Genomic DNA, 25200 nt, shown 5'->3' with positions numbered 1-25200 from the left:
TATAGTTCTGAGTGCTCTACAGTAGAACCTTGTTGTTTATCCATTCCATATATAATAGCTTACCTCTGCTAACCCCAATCTCCCACTCCATCCCTCCCCTAACCCCATCCCCCTTGGCAACCACAATCTGATCTCTGTGTCCATGAGTCTATTTCTGTTTCGTAGATAAGTTCATTTGTGTCATATTTTAGATTCCACATATAAGTGATATTATATGATATTTGTCTTTCTCTTTCTGACTGACTTCACTTAGTATGATAATCTCTAGGTCCATCCATGTTGCTGCAAATGGCATTATTTCGTTCTTCTTTACGGCTAAGTACTATTCCATTGTATGTATGTACCACATCTTCTTTATCCATTCATAGGTCAATAGACATTTAGGTTGTTTCGAGACTGCAGTTTTGTAATGATGTCAACCTGGACGAGCCTGGGAGTCTCTCTCCCCCTAAGATCAGCCCTGCCTCCCACCAGCCCACCCCTGTGCCCCCAACCACACCTCAACCCGGAAATGACCCCCAGAGAAGTGACAGTCATCTCACGACAAAGCAGTTTTCTGGAATGAACTTCCAGTGGAGACGCTGGAACACATTCCTGCGGCAGCCTCTGGGATGGTGGCGGCCCCTTACTTTCAGCAGCAGCCGGGATGGGGCTCAACCTGGAGGAAGCTACAGGGGTCAGGCTGGAGAAGGGCAGAGAGTGAGTTTATTTTTAAACCCAAGTGGGCACTCCAGCTGCCAGGGAGGCGCAGACGGCTCTTGGGGAGAATAGAGATTGGCAGCAGGTCAGATACTTGTCAGGAAGCCCGTAGGCTGCCAAGTGGGCAGGGGTCCAGGTGGCTGAAGGCCAGCACTGTGCCTGAGGGGGTGGGGTGGGGGGGTGAGGGGAGTAGCAGTTAACACTTCAGAGCCCAAGAAGGCAGTGGGGGCTCAAGGCCTGAGCCCAGTGGCCCAGGCTGCCCCAGGGCCGTGAGTGTACTGAACACTGCCAGTGTCCTTTCCAGGGAGGGGGTGGTTAGGTTGAGTCTCAAATCGTGGAGAGATGGACCATGTGAATAGCTTTGTGCAAGTGCAAAGGGCAGTCAAGCATCAGGGATATTCTGTTGCCATTCTGGGGGACCAAGTGTGCCTCGTCCCCTTACAGCTGAGCTGGGATGCAGCAGCGCATGGGGGATGGTATGCAGGGCTTCACAGCCTCATCGACCTCAGGAAACAGAGAGATGCTTCTTCCTGAGGACTCCTGCCCCAAGGGCTGCCGATGCACCTTTCAGGAGCTGTCACCAGGGATGGCGTCCAGGTCGTGATATCATAAAAGGACAGTGATAGCTTGAGTCACAGCACTGATGACATTTATTTCCTGCCTTGCTTTCAACACCAGGAGGCCTGAAGAGCCCCCGTGAATGTGGAGCTAAAGTCAGGGTGTGGAGGTTTCCAGGGCTTGGCGGAAGCTCCTGGGGGCCTGTGTGAGCATGGGCTGCAGATCTCACTCCCTTAAATGCATCTGTGGTGTCTCAAGAAATGAGCATAAATCTTCATCTTCAAAGGCCAAATGTTGAAGCTGAAGCCATTACTGACAGCCCTTGAAGTCTTTTGGGCAAGAAGAGGCATCCTTGGCACCAAGCCTCAGGGCTGGGGCTGCCTCTCTCCCGCTGACCTTCTGAAAAGGTTGATAGAAGTCTGACTGTACCTACAGCAAGTTCCCAGGGCCAGAGCCACTCTGAGGGCAGGACACATCTAGATCTCTCAATCTAGGTTAAGTTAAAATTCCCCAATCTTGCCAGTGTCATCCTAGCCCCTCTCTCACCTTCTAGAAGGGTACACATAGGATCCCTCTGACCTTTCATGAAGCCTTGTCCCCTGCAGCTGCTCCAAGTCTTTCTTGCTGTAGTTTCTTTCCTCTCTTCTGTCTTTGCCTGATTTCCAAGTTGCCCAGGTTTACATATTGCAACTTAATAGTGTTATTTATTTTCTAAACCTACTCTGTCCACTCTGGTAGCCACTGGACATGTGGCAATTGAGCACTTGAAACACCGCTTATCCAAACTGAAATATGCTTTAAGTGAAAATACACCCCTGATTTCAAAGACAGAATGCAAAAAACAAATGAACCTAACCCCCCCACCCCTGCCAAAACCCAGGGTAATATCTCAATGATTATGTTGATTACATGTTGAGTTGAGATTATCTGGGATATATTGGATTTAGTAAAATGTATTAATATTAACTTTACCTGTTTCTTCTTTTTTTTTTTTTAATATTTATTTATTTTGGCTGTACTGGGTCCCAGTTGCAGCAGGCAGGATCTTCGTTGTGGCATGTGGGATCTTTAGTTGCAGCATGCAGGATCTTTAGTTGCAGCATGTGGGGGTTTTTTTCTTAGTTGCAGCATAAGGATGTGTTGTGGCATGTGTGATCTAGTTCCCAAACCAGGGATCGAACCCGGGTCCCCTGCATTGGGAGCATGGAGTCTTACGCACTGGACCACCAGGGAAGTCCCTACCTGTTTCTTTTTTTAATGGGGCTACTAGAAAATTTTAAAATACATACGTAGCTTGTATCTGTGGGCTGCATTCTATTCTGTTGAACACTGGGATGAGGCTGAATGAATTTATAATTGTTTCTTCAACTCCACGAGTAGGCTCTGAGCAAATGCAAGGTGCTAATGTCCCCAGCCCTTCACCCCGGCCACCTCCAGCTCATGAGGGCACCAAGGGGACCCACACATTAGCCTGAACAAGTAGGACTGGGAATTGAAATCTACACCCATGATTCACCCAGAAATCCTCAGCAGGTGGGTGCTAGTTTAGGGAGACTCAGAGACAGTCTGGGACGGGGATTTTATCTACCTTTTGTTTTTACTTTTGAAAAATCAGGTACCTGGGAATTCCTTGCAATAGGTGGTCTTCACAGCAAGTTTGATTTCTGGTTCCACATCACGCTTCCTAGGCACCACTCTGCCAGAACTACCTGACGTGTTCTGAAGCCAAAGTAAGTACAGGTTTCCCCCACTATCTGAAAGTAGAGCGTTCCTAGGAGACCTTTTATAAGCCGAAATGGCGTAAAGCGAAGAAGCAGTTACCTTAGGATACATCTTGCTGACAGATGCACAAAACAAATCAAGATAAAGCACCAGTGCTCACAGTGCATTGGCAGCTTGATGCTGAGTGTGGGTCCTGGGGAAGGAGCTTGGCGGTGCCACTCTCACTGCTTGGGCTGCTCGTGGCCTCTACAAGGGCTGCTGCAAACATGCTGAACACTATTTTCACCTTTCACAGAAGTAAAAATCCTCTTCAAATTTCTTTCAGTTAAGAAAACAGGTACTAATGTAGGTCTCTTGTAAAAGCAAAGGGGCATAAAGTGAACTCTCGGAAAATGGGGGATGCCTGTACTTTCCAGGTTATCTGTTCGGACCAGATCTGACTGTTCCATTCCAGCCTCAAAAGCCTGGCACCTGGGCAGATGGGAGGTGCGCGGGCATCAGCGGTGCTACCTCCCCAGCATTCCCACGGCTCACCCCCCTACCCGCACCTGCTCTGCTCTGTGGCCTCCTGCACCTCTGTGCACTCATGCAGGTAACACGTGGGGCTCCAGGTTCGGCCTGAGGCTGAGAGGCAGGTGTGAGTGGCTGAGAACTGACCTACACGAGCCAAGCGCTGAGCCTCCCTCAAGCCCTGCGCGGCTGTCTGCCGGCAGCCGCATTTTTCACTACCTGAAGTGCCAGCTGTATCTACGCATCAGACCGCGTTTGAAGGTCACCACGGACCTGGAACTGAGAAAGGGGTACGCACGGGGATGGAAGCGCCGAGAAGCAGGAACAATGATGTGAAAAGTAGTGTTTCCAGCCCAGAACAGAGGAGAGAGGGCAAGCCTAGACTTCCGGTCATGACTGAGGTTTGAGAGTGATTCTTGCCAGGCGGCCTCGCCTGTGAACCCAATGGGAAAAAGCTGACCTTCTGCAGTGGGGGAGTCTTGGGGTAGCGGTTCCAGATGTGCCGGGGGATTGAGATGCCAGAATGGGGTGGGGACCAGGAATCTAGGCCAGCACCGCCCCCAGTCCTGCTCTCTCTGCAGGTGAACGGAGGTGGTCCTGGGAATCCTGCCCTTCTGGGGAGCAGCGGGTAGCTGCTTGCTTACCACAGCCCCTTGCCCACTGCTGCTATTTCTTGCTCCCATTATCTCCTCTCTACCCTTCCCTTTCTTCATCCCTGCCCCAACCTCTCTCATCTTATCTATTCCCTGAACAGGCAGGACTTTCAGAGCCAGGTATCTGCAGGCCCAAAGCGCTCTGAAGGGAGGATGGGATGAAGAGGTTCTTGGCTCAAACTGAGCCCCCAGTGGGGGAGGGGTTCTCAGCCTTGGCCTTGCTCAGCCCCATCCTGCCCCAGGCACAGCGAGGAAATAGCGAATTCTCTGCGGGCTCAAGAGCACAGTGACCTTGGGACCAGATAGCGGTTTTATCCAGCTTTCTGGACTCTCTTGGGGGATGTGGAGAGGCTTCTCTGGCTTCAACCATAAAAGGGAAGTTGGGTCTTCTGCCTTTTCATAAGATGCTTTCCTGCTTAGCTGAAGCCAGAGAGGACAGTTATCTTTGTCCGGAGAGCAAGAAAGCGGAAGGGCCAGGCCCTCCACCCAGTCGGTGCGTATGTCCCGTCCATGAATGGAAAACTACACCCCTTCCTCCCAGCCTCCCTTCCCGCCTTCAGTGCCCAGTCATCACATTCCCACCTGGGCCAGGGAGGACAGGGAAGGGCCCTGGGCTACAGTGCAGTCATTTACAGAAAGGAGAGACACAAGTCAGCGTGAGCTCCATGGAAGCCCCTGGACATGATCTTTAATTAATGTTCCTGTCCCTGCCTCCCCGCCCCGAGCCCCAGATGACATATTTACAGGATGCTGTATGGACTTCCAGGCCCAGGTCAGTGCTGCCTCCACTCCTCCCTGGGCGCTGCCAGGGTGGGGCAGGAGGCTGCAGACAGCTGGGAGCCGGGTGGACTGGTCACAGGAAGTCTTGTGTTCTCTGCATCCCCACCCCCACGTGCACGCACACACAGACATGTCCGTGTGTGCAGAGGTATTCACACTTGTGTGGAGATGTGGATCCAAATGCTTGTGCCAGATGCCTCACCACCTGTGTGCATATGTGTACTACCAGAGGATGCTTTAAGGTACCACAGCAATAGGGCAATACCCAGCCCTTAGCTTCCCGCCCCTGCCTCAGCTTGTGTGGCTGGTGGGGCAGGACTGGGCCAGAGGGGGACTCCACCCACCCCTCTTGCCTGGGCAGTGCCAGCTGGAGCTCAGTGTCAAGGACCCTATTACAGCCACATCCGGCCACCTTAAAGAGTGTCAGTGGGCCTCAGTCCCCAGTTTGCCTGGAGGGGTGGTGCAGATAAACAGGGAGCCATTTCTTCCATAATTCCTCCTCAAAGATGCCCCAGAGGGACTGAGATTGGCAGCTCAAAGGCCCTGGGGTGTTCAGAAACCCCTGCTGAGTCTGGGTGGGGGTATCCCTGGGAAGAGGAGCTCCGTTCATTTGTGGCTTTCATCCAGAAGGTCGCTTGACCCCCAGCTTGCCCCTGCCAGCTGGTATTCAGCAGTCAAGGAGTCAGAGCTGCTCTGTCCCAAGCGAGGGTCATGAGGAAAGGTCATGGGCAGGACTGTGTTTGTGGGGGGACTGAGGAATACTGCGCAGCCTCGGCTGCAGTGGGGAACAGAGGACTAACGGGGGAGAGGACTGTAAACTTACTACTTGGCCCTGGAGTGGGGTGAAGGAGCAGAAGGGGTTTGCCAGGGCCTTGAGGACTTTTCTAGAAGCTGAGGATCAAACATGAGACTTGCCTTTTCCTGCTTTCTCTTGCACATCGCAGGCAGAGCCCCTAACCCTCCAGGCACCGGGCCCCCCCAGGCCTTCCCTCCTTGGGCGAGTGCTCCCCAGGAAGGTGGCCCAGCCTGGGATCTCCAGGCCACGCCCGGGGGCACCTAAACCCTGAGTCAACCCCAGAATCACCCTTCTTGAAAGGGGAAAGGTGCTGTGTTATTTCAGGGACTGTATTTTCTAGGACCCTCCCCTCCCCCCACCCAAATACATGCGTCCTGGCAGGGACAGCAGGATGGTCGTTTTGGAATTGAAGACAATCTGGGATGTGTGGTTGCCGTACCCATAACCTAGGCCTTGGGCACAGAACAGGCAGCTTTGGTTTGAATCAGCACTCATACTTCTCTCCAAGCTCAGCAGGGCTGGGCGGAGGGGGCTCGCAGGGGTGCCAGGCCCCTGCCTGGCTTGGGGACGTCTGCGTTCAGTGAGACGAGTCCAGGTGTGACCATCCCGGGGGAGGGCCAGGCCTCAGCGCCTCCAGTCCTTCCTGAAAATGTTAAAACATCCCCACAACCGCCCTGGCCCCAGCACCCCCAAAGTTACATTCATCCGTTGAGATTCAGTTAAAGAAAAAAAAAAAAAACAAAGTAGCTGTCAGCCCCCTCCCCCTAGGTTCCAGAGAGCTTCAACCCTGCGGGGTCCCAGCTGCCTGGTTCTGAGGAGGGGCCATCCCAGGCCACGCCCCCTGGTGGCTGCCTACCCCACTGGGGCACCCCTTTAGCCCCTCCCCCGCCCAACCTGAGCTGTGGCAATCTGCGATGATGGCAGCTACATTCACATGGGGAGAGTTGGTGTGCAAGGCCAAAGCCGCATGAGGTGGGCTGGGGGGCCGTGGGGGAAATGCCCTCCAGGCCTGGTCCACCCTGGTGGTGTGAGGGCACACAACCCATCCCCGAGCCCCAGTGAGGCCGGGAGTTGAAGGGCTGGGCCCGGAAGACATTTGCATGGTGCCTCCCTCCGTGGCTGGGCGGGGGCAGCCTCCTGGTTCAGAGCGGAGACGGTGGGCGCCAGGCTCGGAGGGAGGGGGGTGGCACTTAGGCCCCTCCGGACCTGGAACGGAGAGGGGGCATCAGGGGAGGCTGTGAGGCAGGGCCCACAGGGAGAGCCCCCGAGCTGGGCCCCGGGAGGTCAGTGCTGGGCCCTGGAGGCAGCAAGTCACAGGCTGGCCAGGGTGGGGGGTCTGGTGGGAGGTCCGACAGCGGGGACATGAAAGACAAAACAGATGGGCCGCAGAGGTAGGCTCCCTTCCCGGGGGGTGCGGACTTTGGGGGGCAGGGCACAGCTCCAGGGTCCACGGGGCCAGAGACGGTCTGGCCGTAGGAAGGGCAGGAGTTAGAGGCCCAAGGCCTGAGGGGGTGGGGGGGCTGGAGGAGGGGACAAGGGCCAAGTTGAGGAGGCTCTTCCCGGAGCCGGGTTCTCCCACCCCTGTAGTGACAGCAGTGCCGGCAAGGGTGGGGGGACCAGCCCCAGCTCCCCGTCAACAGAATGCGAGGTGACGAATGAGATGGAGGAGACAGGGACAGCGGGAGGGAGGACGTGGCCGGCGTCACACTGCCCCCTGCTGGGTCGGGTCGTACCTTCCTCGGCGGATGTTTCTTCAGGAGCCAAGGAGAGCACAGGCAGAGAAAAGAAAAGGAGCCATCTGCGACCTTCCCCGTCTCCCAGGGAGGGGCCTTCTGGCTCCCAGGAGACCCTCTGCCCCAGAGATGGGCCAGGGGTCCTGGGACCTAGATGCTAACGATAGGCCCAGGGAGAGCTACCAGGAATACCTACCAAAGTCGGATCCTAGCTTTGAATACAGACTGCAACTAACTCACTGCGTGACCCTGGGCCTCAGGTCCCTCCTCTGAGGGGTTAGACCAGCTTAAGGGCCCCAGACGTGGGTGCCCACAGAGCACCGTAGCCTGGGTGGGGCCTGGGAGCTGAAGACTCGGGCAGACCCTGCTCAGCTCCACGCTGTGGCTGGGATGCACTGAAGCACAGGGGGGCCTAATCGTCTCATTTTTCAAGAGAAGCTGGAAGTCAGGATTCTTAATGTAAAATCTCCTGGATTTTTAAATCTCAGCAACCAATTTTTTAATATGTTAAAACAAGACCCTGTGGACTAGCCTGGATTGTGATATGTAAGCTCTGGTCTAGCTAACCTCTCAGGGAGGCCCCCTCAACTCCAAAGCCTGGGATTCTGATAACCGCTGAGGATGCCAGGGGGCGCAGGGGCACGTGCGTGTGTCTTACTTAAATCCCCAGCCCGTGCCGCCCAGGACGATGGCTGCAACCAGGACGGCCCCGGCGATGGAACCGATGATGATGTTGGTGCCGCTGGGACCTGGGGAGGAGGGCAGGGCCCGGTTGGCAGGGGCAGGCATGGAGAACGGGAAAGAAGGAGCCCCACCCGGGCCAGCTGCAGCCTCACCCTTATATCTCTCCGTCTCCCCCGTGGGTGGAGACGTGGGCAGGGGGTTGTGGATACTGCAGTCTTTGCCCGTCCAGTCTGGCTGACAGATGCATTTCCCTTCATTACTGCAGACCTGGGGGCAGGGGGTGGGCAGTAGAGGTGAGCAGGGCCCTGTCCCCTCTCGTAAGCCCCTCCCATGATCCCTGGCCTCCAGGCACCCACTCCGTGATGGGAGCAGATCCGGCGCTCCCCGCTGCCAGGGCAGGTGCTGAAGTTGAAGGCAGAGGCTGGCAGGCAGCGATGGTCCAGGCACAGCATGTTGGGCCCGCAGGCTGTGCCATCCTCCACGTAGCTCAGGTCTGAGCCATCGGCCAGCTGCACGTGGCCACCTCTGGGGAAATGACACAGCCAGCCTCTGCCCTTGCCCCCCACCCCATCACACCTGCAACTTCCCCTTCCCCAGCCAGGGTCCCAGCCCACACCTGCAGTCCAGCTCCTTGCCCTGGTGGTAGAAGGTGACACTGCTGATGTCTCCCCCTAGGTCCCCCAGCCGAGGAGCTCCAGAGATGTTGACGCAGAGGAGGAAGCCACAGAGCACATCCCTGTTGCGGTAGTGTGAAGGCAGTGGGCCCCAAGTCTGACCTCAGACCCAAGAACTGACCTCGTATCTGCCCTCTCCCCATCCCCTGATTTTTCACATCCTCTTCCACTGGGACTCACAGGCTGCCCCATCTCGGAAAAAGCCCTCCCCAGCCCCAGAGCCCCAGCCCCCAAACTGGAGAGGCCCCAGCAGGAGCTTTGACTACTCACTGTTTATTGCACTGGACCCAGCCTGACCCCTTGCGCCCACAGTTCCCACGCTCTGTCCCCTCCACGTTCAGCTTCTCGTAGCAGAAGCGATCAGCAGCCGCTGAGGGAGATGATGCCAGGCGTCACCCCACCCCACCCACTCCAGAACCCACCTGGGACCTCAGGCCTGCACCTCCAACACTGGCCTGACCCTCAGTCCAGCTGGGTCCCTGAGGTCCTGGGGAACCGCGCATCTGGTGGAGGGCATTTCAGCCAGAGCCTGCCCTGCTCCAGCCTCTCAATCCCGGGTCCTCCAGAGTCCCCTCTCCCAGCTCCAGCCAAAGACTCACCGTGGCCCCAAAGGGCCTGGCACTGCCGGTCCCGGGTTTTGCAGCGACCTCCGTAGCAGCGGCCCTGAAAGACAGCCAGGAGACAAGGGACAGAAACAGTGAGCACCAGACAAGAGACTGCACTGAGCCAGAGACTCAGAGGGGGCGGCGCCTTCACCCCATCATACCTGTTCGTGATCACAGTAGTAACCGTCCAGCTTGTGCAGGTTGGGGGGACACTGTGGAGAGAGGGGCTGGGCTGAGGAGAGCTGCCCAGGACTGGGTGCTGAGGTGGCCCCAGGGAGGAATGAAGGGGTGCCAAAAGCCCGCTAGGTGGGGGCTTGGGTCACAGGGCTCCTCTGTGTGAAGGACAAGGGGAGGGAACTCAGACCACAGGGTGTGACAGGTCCCATAGCCTCTCCAGTCTCCCTCAGTTTCTTGCACCTAAATGCAGGAAGGACTAAATGCCTGGCATGTAATAAGGGCTTAGATGTTAAGTAATATTGTTATCCACTGTGATCCCTAGTACACAGCAGGCACCGTTCCAGGCGCTGGGAACACCAGTTAGACTATAAATACTGGTTTAATGATGGGAGGAGCAAAGCCAGAAAGCATGAAGAACTCCTTTCTCAGGGCTTCCCTGGTGGCGCAGTGGATTCTTATCCACCTGCCAATGCAGGGGACACGGGTTCCAGCCCCGGTCCGTGAAGATCCCACCGGCCGCAGAGCAACTAAACCATGCACCACAAGTATTGAGCCTGTGCTCTAGAGCCCACAAGTCATAACGATTGAACCCATGTGCCACAACTACTGAAGTCCACGCGGCTAGAGCCCATGCTCCACAATAAGAGAAGCCCACACACTCAAAGGAAAAGTAGCCTCCAATCTCTGCAACTAGAGAAAGCCTGTGTGCAGCAATGAAGACCCAACGCAGCCAATAAATACGTAAATAAAAATACATAGAAGGATTCTTAAAAAAAAAAAAAAAAAAGAACTCCTGAGAAACTGAGGCAGCTCAGCGGCGGCGACGCCAGCAGCGGAAACGCGGGGCGCGGAAAAGAGTCACCCAACAGGGCCAAACGGGTAGGGATAGTGGTTGCCTCGCTCAGGGCTCCGCAGGTCGGCCGGACGGGCGGACCTGGCTCGAGTCCCCAGTGCAGGTCTCCGCGATGTCGCACTCGTTCACGGCCTCTCGACAGGACACACCCCGCGGCTCGTACTAGGGAAGGGATGCATGCATATTGGGGCTCAAGCAAGAACCAGGGACCCGGCGCCTTCGCACCTCCTCGGCCCCACCCTCCCCTCGGCCCCTCCCCCGCCCGCTCCCTGCCCACTCAACACCGCCCCCAGGTGCGGTCACGGCTCCCCCCACCCCACCGCGTCTCAGCAGGTGCTCCGCCCTCAACAGGCAGGAGGGGGCCCCATGTCCCGTCCCCGCCCTCCCATTGGCGCGTTCTTCGCACCAAGCCCCTCCCCTGCAGAGTTGCTCTGCCCCCGGAGGCTCCTCCCCCCTAAGTCCCGCCCCCTACCTGGACAAACTCAGCCCAGTCCCTCCCGGTCCCGCCTCCTTCCCGTCCCCGCTGCGGGTCCCGCTCACCTTGCAGCGGCGACAGCAGAGCCCGTCGCTGCACATGGCGTCGTGAGTCAGGGTGCATTTCTTGCAGCAGTTCCCACCCGCACGGCTGCACTCCTGAGGGACGCAGGGGGAAGGCGAGCCCCGACCCTCCGCACCCAGATCCTCGCGCACACACCCCCGCGTCCCCCGGCCCCCGCACCGGTCTCGCACCTGCACCGAGCCGCAGTCGCACTCCTCCCCCGTCTCCACGAAGCCGTTCCCGCACTCAGGCGGGTCCAGGAGCTGGACGGAGAAGCGGGGGGCGGAAGTCTGGCTGGGACCCTGCCCAAGCCCCGCTCCCACGGTCCCAGCCCTGGGGTGCTACCTTGAGGGGCTTGTTGAAGAGGCAGCTCCCGCCGCCCTCCTGCAGAAACTGGTTGTACTCGTCGATACTACAGCGCGAGAACTTGCGGGGCAGGTAGAACCTGGGCAGGGGTGGGGGTGCCGTGCCGCTTTCCATGCCCGCCCGCTGCTCTCCCGCCCCTTCTCAAGATTGGGATGGGGTGCACCGGCGGACTCGGTCGCCGTCTCGGGGAGGCTGAAGATCTATGTGCCTGGGCCTGGCATGAGAACGCCTCCGCCTGCCCATCAGAGGGGAGTGGGCAGGGGCCGCCGCTCGCGTCTTCTCCCGGAAACTTCAGGGAGAAGGAGGTTTGTGCGCCAAGGAGGGAAGCCGCCTTCAAACGAGGCTTTGGCGGCGCCCAGTGGCGACAGGGCGCACTGCAAGCCTGGGCTGCGGAATGTGTCTCCCTACGCAGGGTCTACAGACAACTGCGCTTCTTGGAATTCTGAGTGGTCCCGAGAGCTGGGTCTCCTGAGGCCACCGGGTCCATCGTGTCAGCCAGTGCTCGCTCTGGGACTCCCCTTTCCCAAGATCCTCCCCCATTCTGTCCCCAAGAACTCACCCAGTGTCCTCCATGATGCAACCCAGCCAGCTGTCCGGACATTTGCAGTCCCCTGAGAGGTGAGCCAGGTGAATACAAGGGAGGGTGAGGAACTGCCCCCCTCCCGTGGACACCCTCTTCACTTCCAGAGTGTGGGTCCGGGCTGGGTGTGGGGGTCTTCACTGATACCTGCCGAGCTCCGGTGTTTGTTCCACATCATGCCCAGGTTCTGCCCCAGCGTCTGGGCCAGGGTCACCGCCATGGCCCCCATGTTGTCATACTTGGGGTGAGGAAGATGGAGCACAAAGATGTCTACATCCCTCCAAAAGGCACAGGGCTCATGCCCTTCGCAGCCCCCTCCCTCCAATGCCCCAAACCCCAGCCGCATCCCCACCCCGCTCACCTCGTTCACACCCCCACCCCTGGAAAGTGAGCAGATGCCTCCCACATAGGCAGCCCCGCTGCTGGTGCTCTGGAAAGTTCTGCCCCTGGAAGGGAGAGCGTTGTCAGGAGCACCCACCACCTGCCCTGTGGCGGCTCCCCTGGGCTGTGACGGGGAGACAGGCGAGAGCTCCTATTAGAGCCCTTCCACGGGGAGGTGAACACTGCTCTTCACGTCAGCCTGTGTGACCTCAGGCAAGCCCCTTCCCCTCTTTGGGCTCATCTGCCCGTAAGCAACATGAGGGATTCCTAACAGATCATCTCTAATTGCAAGGACCTTTCATCAGACTTTTTTCCCCTACCAGGGCATTGGGTCCCTGAGGAAGGGATGCTGGGACCATTTGAAAGGGGAAGAGGGGGCCAAGGGGATGTGATGGGCAGAGGAAGACCACCGGGGGGAGGGAAAAGGGGCCTCAGCCTAAGATGCAGGGGAAGATGCCCAGCCACTGTTGCAAGTGGCTGGAGGCAGGCACAAGGGGAGCCCAGTCTCCACATCCTGCAAGTGTGTCTGGCCCCGAGCCATGTTCAATAACCCTGTGCACTGCAGCGACCAGCAGAGGCTGGCAGGGTCCACAGGGTGGGGGGACTCACGAGAAGAGGTGGGTGGCATCACTGGGCTCAGGCAGGCCCTCCCGCCGGTAGACCATGAGCCGGGCCAGGGTCTCCAGGAGGTCATCCTGCACCTGGATCTTGTCCCCATCGGCCCACGTTTCCATGGCAACCAACACAATGCGGGTATTGAGCTGCTCCTTGTACATCTGGGCCAGGAGGGGAGAAGATGAGGAGGGGGCTGGAGGGTGGGTGTGGGGGTCAGAGGCTGACAGTGCCTTGAGAGCGCCCCCCAAGGACGTGTGCGGTGGCGAGGGTGCTGGGAGCAGAGGGAAGGGAAGGGAGGGCTGCTCACCACATCTGCCAGGTTCACCACGGACTTGGCAAAGTTGCTGGTGAGGACCACCGACTGTCGCATCTGCTCAAACTGGGGGACAAGAGAGTGGGTGGAGGGCGAGGCTCCTTCCGGCCCCACCTCCCAAAGTCACCCCCAGCCAGGGAACGTACCAGCTGGTGGTCATTGATCACAATCAGCTCCACATACTTGGTCTCACTGTGCACTGTCGGGTGGCCCCGGCGGACCTGGGGGGTGGGTGGGCACTTGGCATCAGTCCCCTCCATGCCTGGCATCGTGGCCAAGCCATAGACAGACTCAAGGTGGGACCAGACTCCAGCCAGGGACCGTAGCAGCTCCCCACTGGTGGGGGTCCCCTCCAGCCTTGGTAGCAGGGCAGGCAGCCTCAGTTTGCCCGCCATGGGGACATGTGCAGATGCCAGCCTTAGGGGATGGGGCGGGGGCTTCCTCCCAGAGGTGGTTCCCTGGTCTCCAGCCACATCAGCCTGAGCCTTCCTTTGCCCCGGCTATAGATGGGGGTGTCCTGCTCTGGACCACTGCCCGAGGTCTCTGCAGCGGGAGGTCTGTGCGGGCCCCCGTACCTGCCTTTTCCTTCTCAGCCTCGGCCGGTTCCGAGCAGAATGGGCAGGGGCAGCAAACAGGCAGCCTGGGGGGAGGGTGCAGGTGAGGGGGGCACGGCGGGCCCCCTCCCTAGTCCCGGTTTCCCTCCCTTACCTGGTTCCCTGCATCCGAGGGGGGCTGGGAGGAGAGGGGTCCGGTAAATGAGGTGGGGAAGGGGTCCCTGAAATGAGGGCAAATCAGTTCTTGGGGGGCCGACCAGGTCTGCTCTGAGTCCAGTTGCAGAGGGACATCTCCAGCCCTCCCCCCCACCCCACCCCAGGGTGACCCAGAACTGGCCAGAGCTCCCATGTCAGATCTGATCTCCCAGATGCTCAGATTCCGAGGTCAAGACCTGGGGGCGCCCTGAGAGACAGGGGCAAAGGACACTGGAGCCCGATGGGAGGTTATTCGGGGGACAGAGGGGATACTGGAGCTGGGGGCACGGGGGCGGGAACCAGAGCTGGGGTCACTGTGGAGGCAGTGAGGCTGAGGTTACCGAGGCAGCAGGAGGAGCAGGCAGCAACAGCGCTGGGATGACAGCCACTGGGGAGAGCGCGGCAGGGCTGTCAGAGGGCACAGGGAGGGGCTCACCTGGGGGGCTTCCCGAGGCCCAGCCATCTCGCGGGGCTCCACGACGTAGGTGAAATTCCCGTCAGAGAAGACTCCACTGCAGCGAGAGAGACACAGCTCCCCACCGTCCCCAGCGCCTGGGCTGGAGGCCCGTCCTGGGTGCCTGGCCCCTCCCCATACTCACCGCAGCCCCTGGCAGGTGGAGAGGGCAGCAAAGGAGTGAGGGTTCCCGCGGAGCTTCCCCTGGTAGTAGCAGTGGTCTCCAGCCCCCTGCAGGAGCAGAGAGCATGTGCAGATGTGCCCCCTCCCCGGCATGGGGGCAGGAGGACGGGTGAGGGCGGCAGAAGCTGCCCCGTGTGCAGGGCTGCAGTCCCTCGATACACCTGGGGATCTGGAGCGGGGCTCTGTTCTGGCCGGGCTCCTAAGCTGCTGTTTCACCCTGGGCAAGCTCCTAGCCCTCTCTGGACCTCCTTTACCTCACCTAAACGAGGTTGTTAGAGCACATCAGGGGCTCAACCATGAGCTGGGGCTGGTACAGGGATCACAGACTGCTTTGAGAAGAACAGCTGACATTCACACAGCACCTACTGTGTGCCAGGCACTGTTCTAAGCAGCTCTTAATCGGATGAAAGCTATGGACCTCCCCCCAACACGCACACACCATTTCACATGTAGCGTGTTCACAGACGCCGCAGCCTCCGTGGACCACCCCTGCACACGTGGTCTGTGGCTGAGGAACTGTGAGCAGCGTGTGTCCTCCCGGCTGGGCTCACGGGTCAGAGGGGACCCGCACCCCCTCCCCTCTGCTTCCTGCAGAATTACTTGTGCTCCAGTTACTGAACAGGCTGGTGGGGGAGGGCTGAGGCTATTTATAGACACTCATTCATCTTTGCTTGCACCCCTGGGCCTTCAGGGCTGGGACCCTGAGGCCCCAGGCAGCCAGGAATTCCCGGGGCCTTGGTGCTGAGCAAGAATCTGGGCATGGACCAGTGGGAGTCCTGAAATGTCTCCATGCTGGCAGACAGGCTGGCTGGGGGTCAGCCCTCTGGAGCTGGGCAAGGGGAGCCCAGGGCTCCATGCCATTCGACAGGCCACCCCGACTCCGATCCTGGAGGGGCCGGGCCCATCCCGAGCGTAGAGTATACCTCAGACCCCACCGGCCGCCTGTCCCTTCCTCCCACCTCCCCTGTCCCCTTCCAAAGGCACTCACGGTGCTGTGCTGGGTTGGCCCCTCCCGGCTGAAGTGGCGCTCCACGTATTGTGAGGAGAGAAGGTGACTGGAACAGGCAGCGTGGGCAGGAGGAAGGAGGGGGTCACAGTGGGGCTGGGTCCTGCTTGGGTCCCGCCCCAGCTCAGATCCAGGTCCCCTGCCCCAGCCCAGCCCCCAGCCCCCCCAACCAGCCAAGCCCAGGCCATGCCTTGCCCGCCCGCCTGCTGCCCTTCCCCCAGACGCGAGGCCACACTCACTGGTTCAACTCCAGGTCCAGAGTGAAGTTTGAGTTGAAGGCTGGGATGACGAAACTCACCTGGGCCAGATGGACAGGCTGGGAGAAAGGGGGGAGGGCAGAAGGGGAGTCAAGCTGGGGAGGCCTGAAGGTGAGAACTGGGGGACCGGGGAAACCCCAGTACAGGGTTGGTCTGGAGGGGATGGTCCAGCCCCAGCAGCTGTGGGGACCACTGACTTTGGGGGAAGATGCTTTACACAAGCTCCTCTTCCAAGACCCCGTTCCTTTCCTGGGGGCGGGGCAGGAGTGCACATCCCTGGGCACAGGCCTCCCTGCTGTCTGGGTGCCAGCCCACCCTCTCTGCTGTAGGTGCCTCCCTGAGGCCAGTTGCATGGGAGCAGCTCAGCCTGCCCACTGCCTCGTGCCAGGCCCTCCCTGCTGTTGGCAGGGCCACCCCCACCCCCAGGTGAACTAAAGGGAGGCCTGCTGAAGTTCGCGCCATGGGAAAGGGGCAAACAGGAGATGGGGTGCAGTGTGACCCTGGGGCCCTGCCAAAGCAGGCCCCTGCCTTCCTGTCCCCCTCCCTTGGCCCCAGCCTCAGTTTATGGAGGAGGCCTCGTACACTACAGACAGGGGTGGAAGGGGTTAGAATTGATTGCTGGGCCCCTGGAAGCTGGGATGATGGGCAAATGCCATCCTGTCAGGAGGAAAGGACTTGGCTCCTCTACCCCCAAGTCCATTGCCCTCTGCCTCAGCCCAAAGCAGCTCATCTTTAATATTTCAATCTCATGGTTAATTTTTAAACACGGAAGTTTTCCTGATAAATTTTTCAGAGGGGCCTTTGCCGTGGGGCTGGGAGGCTCCAGGTTGTCATGGCAACGTACCAGGCCTCAGCAAGATGGCTGCCCTCCCAGTCCTGGGCTACTGCAGGGGGTGGGGACTCCAGACCTGATGCTAGTGTGCCTGGAGGGAAAGCAAGTGACCCCAAGAGAAGAAGGGACTGGAGAGTCTGGGCTGAGGGGGAGTCGGACTTCTCAGCTCCCGCGTCCCCGCCCCCAGCCTCAGGTCTTACAAAAGATCTCAAAGCACAGGAAGGGCCTGAGAGGGGCTGGAGGCTTCTTCTCACCCCGGTCCACTTGAGAAGACTGAAATCCAGATTCTCAGATGAGGGGCCCAGCACTGGGCTGTACAGATGTGAGGAAGTTTGTTGGCTGCCTCTCTGTTTGGGGGAGCAGGTTACAAGATGGAGTGGAGCCCTGATGTCACAAATCCCATAGTCTGGTGCTAGTCAGCTTCCCGGTCAACCACCTAGACTCCTAATCTTCACGACCGCTTAGTGTGTACCGGGCACTGTTCTTCATACTTTACAAGTATCATCATATTTGATCTTCACAACAACCCAATGGGATAGATGCTACTGTTATCCTTATCTGACATATGAGGAAACTGAGGCACACAGAGGCTAACTAACTTGGCTACGGCCATAGTCCAAGAAGTAGCAGAGCTGGGATTCAAGCCTAGGGAATCAGCTTCCAGGGCCTTCTCACCCCGGAGGTGAGGTAAGATGGAAATGGCCCAGTGTCCATGAGAGGCCCTGGGAATCAGGATGAGGTGGGGTGAAGGGCCAGAGCCTGGGTAGGCAGCCCTCTGAGCCCCAAGGACACTGACTCACTCCATCCCAGGCCGACCGAGGCTCCAAGCTCCATCCTGAGCCCCTGGAGCATCGATCAGACTTGAAATAGAAAGTCAAGGACAAGGAGTCACCGCTTCCCTCTCCCCACCTTGGCCTGGACCATCTCTGCCCTCTCCCTGCCCCTGGGCCTAGACCAGCTCTGTCCCTAATCCTCTCACTCCTTGGTCTGGGCCATCCCTGCCCTTCCGCTCCCGTCCTGGGCTTGGACTACCTCTGCCTTCCCTACCCATTCCTGTCTGGACCACCCCTGCTCTCTCCTGCCCTGCTTGTTCTTTCTGGCCCCCACCGACAAGCCTCTATCCCTGCCCCTGTGCTGGCCACCCAGGGGAGCAGCCTATCCAGGCCCCCTGCCTTGATTCCACTCTTTAAAGCTGGTAGCCTCAGGGATGATCAAGCAGCCTCTCTGAGCCTCAGATTTTCCCACTAAAAATGGTTAGATGAGCCCAGATGCAAGGCTGTGAGATTGGCTCGTGTGGTAGGAGCTGTCCTGGGCCTGAAGGATTCTAGAAGAGTCGACCCTGGTGCTTGCAGACTCTCCCCAACTTGGAGAGTCTGCCAGCTAACCCATCTGGCCCCCACTCTCTCTGCGCAGATCAAGCTGACTCCCACTCGGGGGGAAATCCCGGACTGATGAGGGAGCAGACAGCAGGTCCTCTTTGTCCCCACCACTTCCTGCAGTCTGCTGAGGCCTCGTCCCCCTCCCTACCTGGCAAGGCCTAACGGTGGGGCTGGGAGGCCCTCTTCCCCAGCAGGACACAGGGTTCAGGCCAGGTAGGATCCTGGGGGGGTGCAAGGGGCTGCTAGGGCTGGGAGCCCAGCCTAGGAGGGGTTGGGGGAGCCACCAAAGGCTGTAGGAGGAAGAGGAGGGAAAGCAGAGAGCTGGGCAGGTTTGCCTGAGCTGGCCCAAAGTGGGGGGACATGGGAGGACACCCCCTGTCTGCAGGGAGAGAAAGATCAGGCAAACCCACCTCAGTCCCCAAGACCTCTAGACCCCAGGCACCTGGGGAGGGGTTCCTGCTGGTACCAGAGTCCTAACCTCCCCCCAACCCCACACACATCCCCAGCCAAGCTTTCAGCCCACGTTCTATCAAAGCCAAACTGCTCCTGGCCTGGCCTGCTTCCTGCCCAGACCTGTCCCTGACCTCTCCTGTTACCCCCCTGTCCCTCCCTCGGGAGCCCCTTCTGGCCCCGACGGCTGCCCTCCTGAGGCCAGTGCAGCGCTGCTGGGACCGGCTGACCGGGCCTCCACCCTGTGCCCTGCGCCTGCCCCTTGCTCCCCGGCCACCGGCTCTCACGTGCTCAGGCTCATTTGATCTCAACCCACCCAGGCAGTCTGGTGCTCATTTTATAAAGGCCAGAGAGGGACACTTGGAGGTGACTGGCCCAGGGCCACACTGGGGAGGAGCTGGGTCAAGGCTCACCCTCAGGCTGGTGTCCCTGCCTCTCTTGGTTGCTGTGACCACCTGGCTGCGGTGACCTCGCCCTCCCCTGTCACCAGCCGGTCCGCTCTCCAGGCACCTGCTTGTCCCCCCCCAGATATGAGTGCGGAGGCGAGGAGGCAAAGACCCCGCTGAAGTCCCAGTATCACAAATACAGATGCCAGACCTCCACCCCAGACCTACAGAACCAATCACAGTCTTGGGAAGGGGGAGACTGAAGACCTTTCAGGTTCCCAAATGCCCCAGGAAATGCGAACATCCAGGCACTCCCCTCAGTCACCTTGAATCCCTCCTCCCGAACCTCCATCTCCTCGCAGGACCTTCTCCTCCTCACCCTCATCTGCGACTACAAAGCCTGTACCCACCCACCCGACAGGGCTTTGGGCCCTCTCTATCCCTGGGCCCTCAGGCGCATCGATTTCTTTGGTCACTGGTTCAACTTTTCACAGGGGTGGCCTTTAGTCCCCGGGGGCTCAGGCTACACCCGCCTTTTCCCCTGCCCAGGGGCTCTACACTTATGATGAAGGAAAGGCATCAGAAGGCCTGCGTGAGCTGCTTACCCTCTCTGAGCCTCAGTTTCCCCATCGGTAAAATGATGTTGTCACGAGGACTAAATGAAAGCCCTTTTTAATGTGTTTTTTTCACAGGGATTAGAAATGATGATGATGATGAGTGAAGAAGGAAGTGTGAATGTTCCAGACGAACAGGGCTTTGAGGCGCTGGAGGAACCACGTGGGCTGGTGGCGGCAGAGGGGGAGGAGCCAGAGACGCAGGGGCCCCACTTGGGAGAAATACCCCCCCTTTCCCACCCTGGTCCCCCAGGATGCGCTGAGGCTCCACTTTTCAGCAGGACACTGGGAGCCCCAGATAACGAGAACAGTTGGACCAATTTCCGATAATGGGATTTGACCTAAATGCTTGAGGACAGAATCACCTCCTTACAGGTCATTAGTCTCTCTGGGGACAGACTCTGGGCAGCTGGGTCCCTCTAGGCAACCAGTAGGGGTGCTTCGGAGAGGCCAAGCCCACAGGCTAGAGTCTGGCTGGGGAGGACTCAAGACTCCTGCCACGCTGCCTCCCTCCCCCAACCCTGCCGAGTCTGACAGGTAACCCCAAATGCCCTGGCTCCTATTTTCGACACCTGGCCCCTCATGCCACACCTGGTGCCGGACGCTCAGGAGGCAGGGCAGGCCTCGCAGATGTTGAACACCTGCTCTTGCCAGATCCCAAGCAAAACACCTGACACCCATTATCTCCTCCAATTGTCACACCAGCCTGGGCAACGCCGAGATGACTGTTACCCCCATCTTACGGATGGGGAAGGTGGGGTTCGGAAGGCTTGCCCAGGTCGCTCAGTCAGAAGCAGGGGAGCCGGGACCCTCTGAGGCTATCCCGCCCCAAAGCCACAGGTGCAGCCTTCCAGAAGGAAGCTGAGCTTCTGGCATGAATTCTCCCTCTGCCCAACCTCGTGGCAGGGCTGGTTCAGGGCCCTCCCTGGAGCAAGCTGGGCCCAGCACAAATCCTAGCCTGGCTTCCAGCCACCAGCCCACTCCCAGGAACCTTCTCCTGCCTCTGATCCCAGTGCAGAGCTGTGACCTTGGCCACAGAAACCACAGCAGGGCCTCGGCCCAGAGGGGGTACTAGGGCTCCAGGCACAGACCCCGTGGCTCCCTGCCCATGACTGCCATCTTGCAAGGGGCTGGGGACCAAGCCTTGCCTAACCGCCCCCCACCCCTCTGCAGCGAGAAAACACAAACACCACAGCACACGCCTTCAGTCAAGGGCTTCCAGGTGGCAAATGCTGGTCTGGGCAGCTCTCACAGAAGCTCAACCCAGTGACTGAGGTCTCCTCCCCACGCTGACTCGTGGGCCTGGGACCCTCTACCCCTCTGTTCACTAACTCACGTCCTGCCCCCTCCTTGGTTCTGAAGGAGGCTGGGTTTTTCCAGGGGGAGGCACAACCCACACAGCAGCTTTGTGTGGATTAGATAAAGGGTCCCTTCAGAACACATACAGCCTCTCGAGCCCTCCGATTCATTCAGCCCATCGGCCCGGGCACCCTTGTGCAGTGAACAACCAGCCCAACTGTACACTGTGGCCCTGCTTGTTTTTGCGCTTCGCCCTCAGCTGCAGGCTCCCTGTGATCACAGGTTTCTGCACTTCCAGCAGCTCCCCCTCCTCGTGGCCTCAGACCCAGCCTGTTTCCAAACTGGACAGAAGGGAGATGTTGAGAGCAGTGGCAAAGAGGGCAGAGTCCCCCGGACCCCTCTTTGCTATACCCTTGAGCAAGCAGCCGGCATGCACTGGCTAAGAGGGCTGCCCCCAAAAACCAATCTTGACCAGGCTATTCAAGTGCTCTGTGACCTGGGGTAGTTATTTCACCTCTCTGTGTCTGTTTCCCCATCTGTGAAATGGGAAAAATAACAGCCCCACCTCCTGGAGTTGTGATGCAGATGAACTAAATTAACAACACAGGTAGCACAGTGCCTGCCCCACTGAGGACCCGGTAAATTGTAATTTCTCTAGCTTCTAATTCCTTCCTGGACAGCTTCCCTCTCCCCAGTCCCCCCTCACAAAAGCCAGCAGTCCTTCCCCATCACCACCTCCCAGCATCACCACCTCCCAGCATCACCACCTCCCAGCATCACCACCTCCCAGCATCACCACCTCCCAGCGGTGGGTGGGTCTGAAATCAACGTTCTCATCATCTTGATTTGAGGGCTCCGGAAGCGAGGGCTCAGAAAGGTGCTGTGACCTCCCAAGACCAGAGCAGGTGAGTGCCCCGGGTCCTACTGTCTCGGCCCTGCTAGCTAGCCTGTGCCCCCAGGCTCGCCTCATGACCCACAGCAGATGGAGATCTTGCTGCTGACCCAAGATCTTATTTGGCTTGAGATGCCTAATGGGTACAAGAACTTTGGACAAAATCATACAGTGGCGGGGTGGGGTACTTCCTGTTGGGGCACAGGCTCCACCATCAGCCCCTGAGGTTCTGAGGTCAGAAGTGCTCCAGGGAGACATGTCAGTTGGGAGCTAGAGGGGTTTCTTCCCGATCAGGGGAGACCATTCTGGACTTTTTGTCTCCCTTGGTCTTCTTCCACCTTGTGCTGGGTGGGGCTGGGGAGTGCCCCCTGTGCCAAAATCCAGAGAGTGCCTGGAGGCAGAAGTGTCCTGGTCTTGGAGAAAATGACTCCACTGAGAAAGATCTCATTGACTCTGGGCAAGTTACTTAACCTCTCTCAGCCCCAGTCTGCTCATCTGCAAAATGGGCAGACAAAAGTAACCCGTCTTACAGAGATGTGAGAATTCCACCTCAGGGGAAACTGAGGTGCGGACAAGGCAGGGCAATGAGTGAGTCCCCTGGGGAGGCTGCAGTGAGGTCCCAGGGAAGGCTCAGTCCCGGAGAGATCCCCACTGGAGGTGACCGTGACCACTGCCCCACAGATCCCCAGAACCCTCTACTCTGACTCTCCAGACACCCCATTGGGCTTATTCAGACTTGGTCACTCACACACGTCACACCTGCGCACATGCCACCCACTCGCCCAGCGGAGTGACACCCAAAGAGACTCCCCCCATCCTCTACATACTCAATCCATCCAGTCCAGCCGCACCCATCCAGATCCCGACACCGTCACAGGCACCACCACACCTCAGAAGCCTGCCCCCACTCTCTCTCTTCAGGAAGCACTAAGCTGAAGGAGACCCACTCTGCAGCCCTCCTTGGCCCCCAGCTGTCCTTCATCCCTGTCCTCGGACTCCACTGTGGCATCACCCCATCCTCTAATCTGGACATCCCCCAAAACACCAGTCAGGAGTCCCAGCAGCCAGAAACGGCAGACGACTCCCAGCCAACACAGCCTTGGGGTACACAGTTCACAGGTCGGGGGCGGGGGAGGGGGCGGGCACCAAGGAAGAAAGTCAGACTAAGGGCCAAACCCAGCCAGGACACCCCATCCCTGGCCCTGGGACCATCCCTACTGCCCATCTACCACCTGCCAGGGAGCCTGGGCGGGCCCCAAAGGCAGCCTCCGCCCCCTTCCCCCTCTCCCAGCCCACCTTCCCCTCACCCTCCATCCTCACCAGGCCTGCCCACTCAGGACCATTAACCACCCCCTCCCCCTCTCTGCACTGCCCTGAGTCCATCTATTATGCATGCCGCCTTCCTGCTCCATTCCATTTCCCGAGTATCCCCCCCCACACCCCTCACAGCCCCCTCCACCCCCGCTAAGGGCTTTTAACCAAGTACATTAGGCAGGGCCAGATGCCAGTCTGACAGATGTCCTTAATGTTAGCCTCCGTTTCCCTCCTTCCTCCCTCTGCCCAGCCCAATTTACCTCCCACCACTCCCAGCTGCCAAAACTTCCCAGACCTTGGTTGTACCCCCTCCTCTGAGTCTCTCTACTCCTCTCATTTCTGCCAGGCCTTCGCCATCCCGCCCTCGCCGCCCCCGCTGGCCTGGCTAACTTTCAGCTTCGAGCTCCTGGAGAGCTGAGGCGTGCTGAATGAATATTCCATCTGCGTGATTATTATTTGCATGACATTAATTAATTATTAATTGCAATTAATCTCCTTCATTCCCGACCTTCCTCAGGGAGGCAGGAGGGGCCTGACAGCTGAAAGGGACAGGGGGTGAGTGGAGCTGGCACTTGTGAGTGAGCTTGGGGCCTCAAACCTTTTCCCAAGGCTCCACCCACAGTGAGAAGGGGAAGGAGAACGACAATTCTATCAATGTACCGGGGAAACTGAGGCAGAAGCAAGCACTAAGCTGCCCCCCCCCAAAAAAAAAGCCCACTGAGGGTGGCTGTGGTGGGAACCCAGGAGCCCTGCCTCTCACTGCCCCCTACCCCAAGCCCCATCTGGTGTAGGACCACTTGATTTGGCAGGAGAAAGGGGCTGGTGGAAGGCTGACCAAGGCTGGACTGAGTCCTGGGTCTTCTGGGTCCACCGAGGGCAGGGGATCCCCACCCTGATGGGAGGGGGCCTGGAGCTGGGCAGGCGGGCGCTCCCACTAGTGGGCTCCAGCACCCCCTTGGAAGCCCATTGCACAGAAGAGAAGCTGCTGGAGCCGGCTGCTGGGGAGGCACCCAAGCGCTGGCTGCCCCTTGGTCTCCCCTGGGCTCTAAGGCCTGCTCCAGCCCCCTGGCCTCACCGCCCAGCCCCACTCACCGGGCCACCCGGAGGCTCCTGGCGGACCCTGGTGTCCAACTGCTTCTTTCGGACCTCTCCCCCAGAGCTCTCCCCCACCAGACGGCTGGGCTCTGTGACCTCCGGGGCTTCAGGGTCCCGCAACTGGGGGGAGACCCTCCAGCGCAGAGCTCCGGCAGGACCCCGGGTCCCCGCACCTGGGGAGAAAAGGCCATAGCTGCAGGCAGATGCCCACCGCGGGGCAGGAGACTTGGGAATGGGGTGGGTACGGCACGCCCATCCCCCACGCTGCCGTGGCCCTTGCAGCCCTGGGGGGGCTCTGGGTGGGAGGATCTGCTGCCCTGCAGAGGGAAGAGCCCGATGGGGAGGGGGCCAGGAGCTGCACTCCTGCCCGACCGTCACGACTGCCCCCCCCACCAAAGCCGCAGAGACCTGCAGAGTCCGCCGGCCGGCGGCAGGGGACCGGCCGCGGCGGGGGGCAGATGGGGACAGGTGGGTGCACGCACCCTCCCTCCGCCCCCGCCCCCCGCCCTCCCGCGCTCTGGACCGGCCGTCACCCCGAGCACTGCAGGAAAATGTGGCTGCAGCAGAAACCGCCGCAAAACCCGGGGGGGGGGGGGGCGGGGAGGGGGCGCCGGGGCCGGGCCGGGCCGGGCCGGGCCGGGCGGGGGTCACTCACCGGGCGCGGGCAGCAGCGGCAGCAGCGGCAGCAGCAGCGCCGCGAACGCCCAGCGCCGCAGCCGCCTCATGGCTCGCTCATAATCCTCCGGGTCCGGGGGCTGCGGCGGCGAGCGGCGCGGCGCGGGCGGGAGGAGGGGCGGGCGGGGAGGCGCGGGCTGCGGGAGCCGCGGGCGGGGGCGCCGGGCGGGGGGCGGCGGCGGCGGCGGCGAGGGCGCCCGGCTCAGCGCGCTCCGGCCGCGGCCATCCCGGCGGGGCGGCGGGCCGGGTTAAGAGGCGAGCGGCGAGCACGTGAGCCCAGGGCCCGCCCCCGCCCCCCGCGGGCCCCCCCCCCCCCCCAGCCGGGCAGGCCCGGGGCCGCCGCCACGCGGGGACAAAAGAGGCGCCGCCCGGGGCCAG

At 59.7% G+C, this 25200-nt stretch overlaps 1 protein-coding gene across 2 annotated transcripts; it reads right to left on the bottom strand.

Annotated features, from left to right (window-relative positions):
• Positions 1 to 4896: 4896 nt before the first annotated feature.
• On the bottom strand, positions 4897 to 24872 carry ADAM11 (ADAM metallopeptidase domain 11). 2 transcript variants are annotated; one of them, XM_057715204.1, is made up of 26 exons: positions 24803 to 24872; positions 24145 to 24320; positions 15869 to 15945; positions 15612 to 15678; positions 14586 to 14671; positions 14423 to 14498; positions 13946 to 14012; positions 13813 to 13877; positions 13384 to 13458; positions 13232 to 13303; positions 12919 to 13085; positions 12290 to 12374; positions 12076 to 12166; positions 11908 to 11959; positions 11328 to 11427; positions 11174 to 11245; positions 10985 to 11077; positions 10526 to 10606; positions 9576 to 9626; positions 9409 to 9472; positions 9080 to 9179; positions 8752 to 8871; positions 8492 to 8660; positions 8288 to 8402; positions 8110 to 8200; positions 4897 to 7469 (listed from the first exon to the last, which is right to left on the bottom strand). In XM_057715204.1, exons 1-26 carry the CDS (start codon positions 24870 to 24872, stop codon positions 7421 to 7423), a joined length of 2331 nt encoding a protein of 776 aa, XP_057571187.1. In that variant the 3' UTR covers positions 4897 to 7420. The 2 variants fall into 2 exon arrangements, with proteins under 2 accessions (XP_057571187.1, XP_057571188.1); XM_057715205.1 differs by lacking the exons at positions 14423 to 14498; positions 14586 to 14671; positions 15612 to 15678; ... (1 more) ...; positions 24145 to 24320; positions 24803 to 24872 and having other exon boundaries at positions 13817 to 13877; positions 13946 to 13959.
• Positions 24873 to 25200: the final 328 nt, after the last annotated feature.

The sequence above is a fragment of the Hippopotamus amphibius genome, chromosome 17, assembly GCF_030028045.1.
Source record: "Hippopotamus amphibius kiboko isolate mHipAmp2 chromosome 17, mHipAmp2.hap2, whole genome shotgun sequence".
Classification (NCBI taxonomy): domain Eukaryota; kingdom Metazoa; phylum Chordata; class Mammalia; order Artiodactyla; family Hippopotamidae; genus Hippopotamus; species Hippopotamus amphibius.
This window is presented reverse-complemented; position numbering and strand designations above follow the sequence as displayed.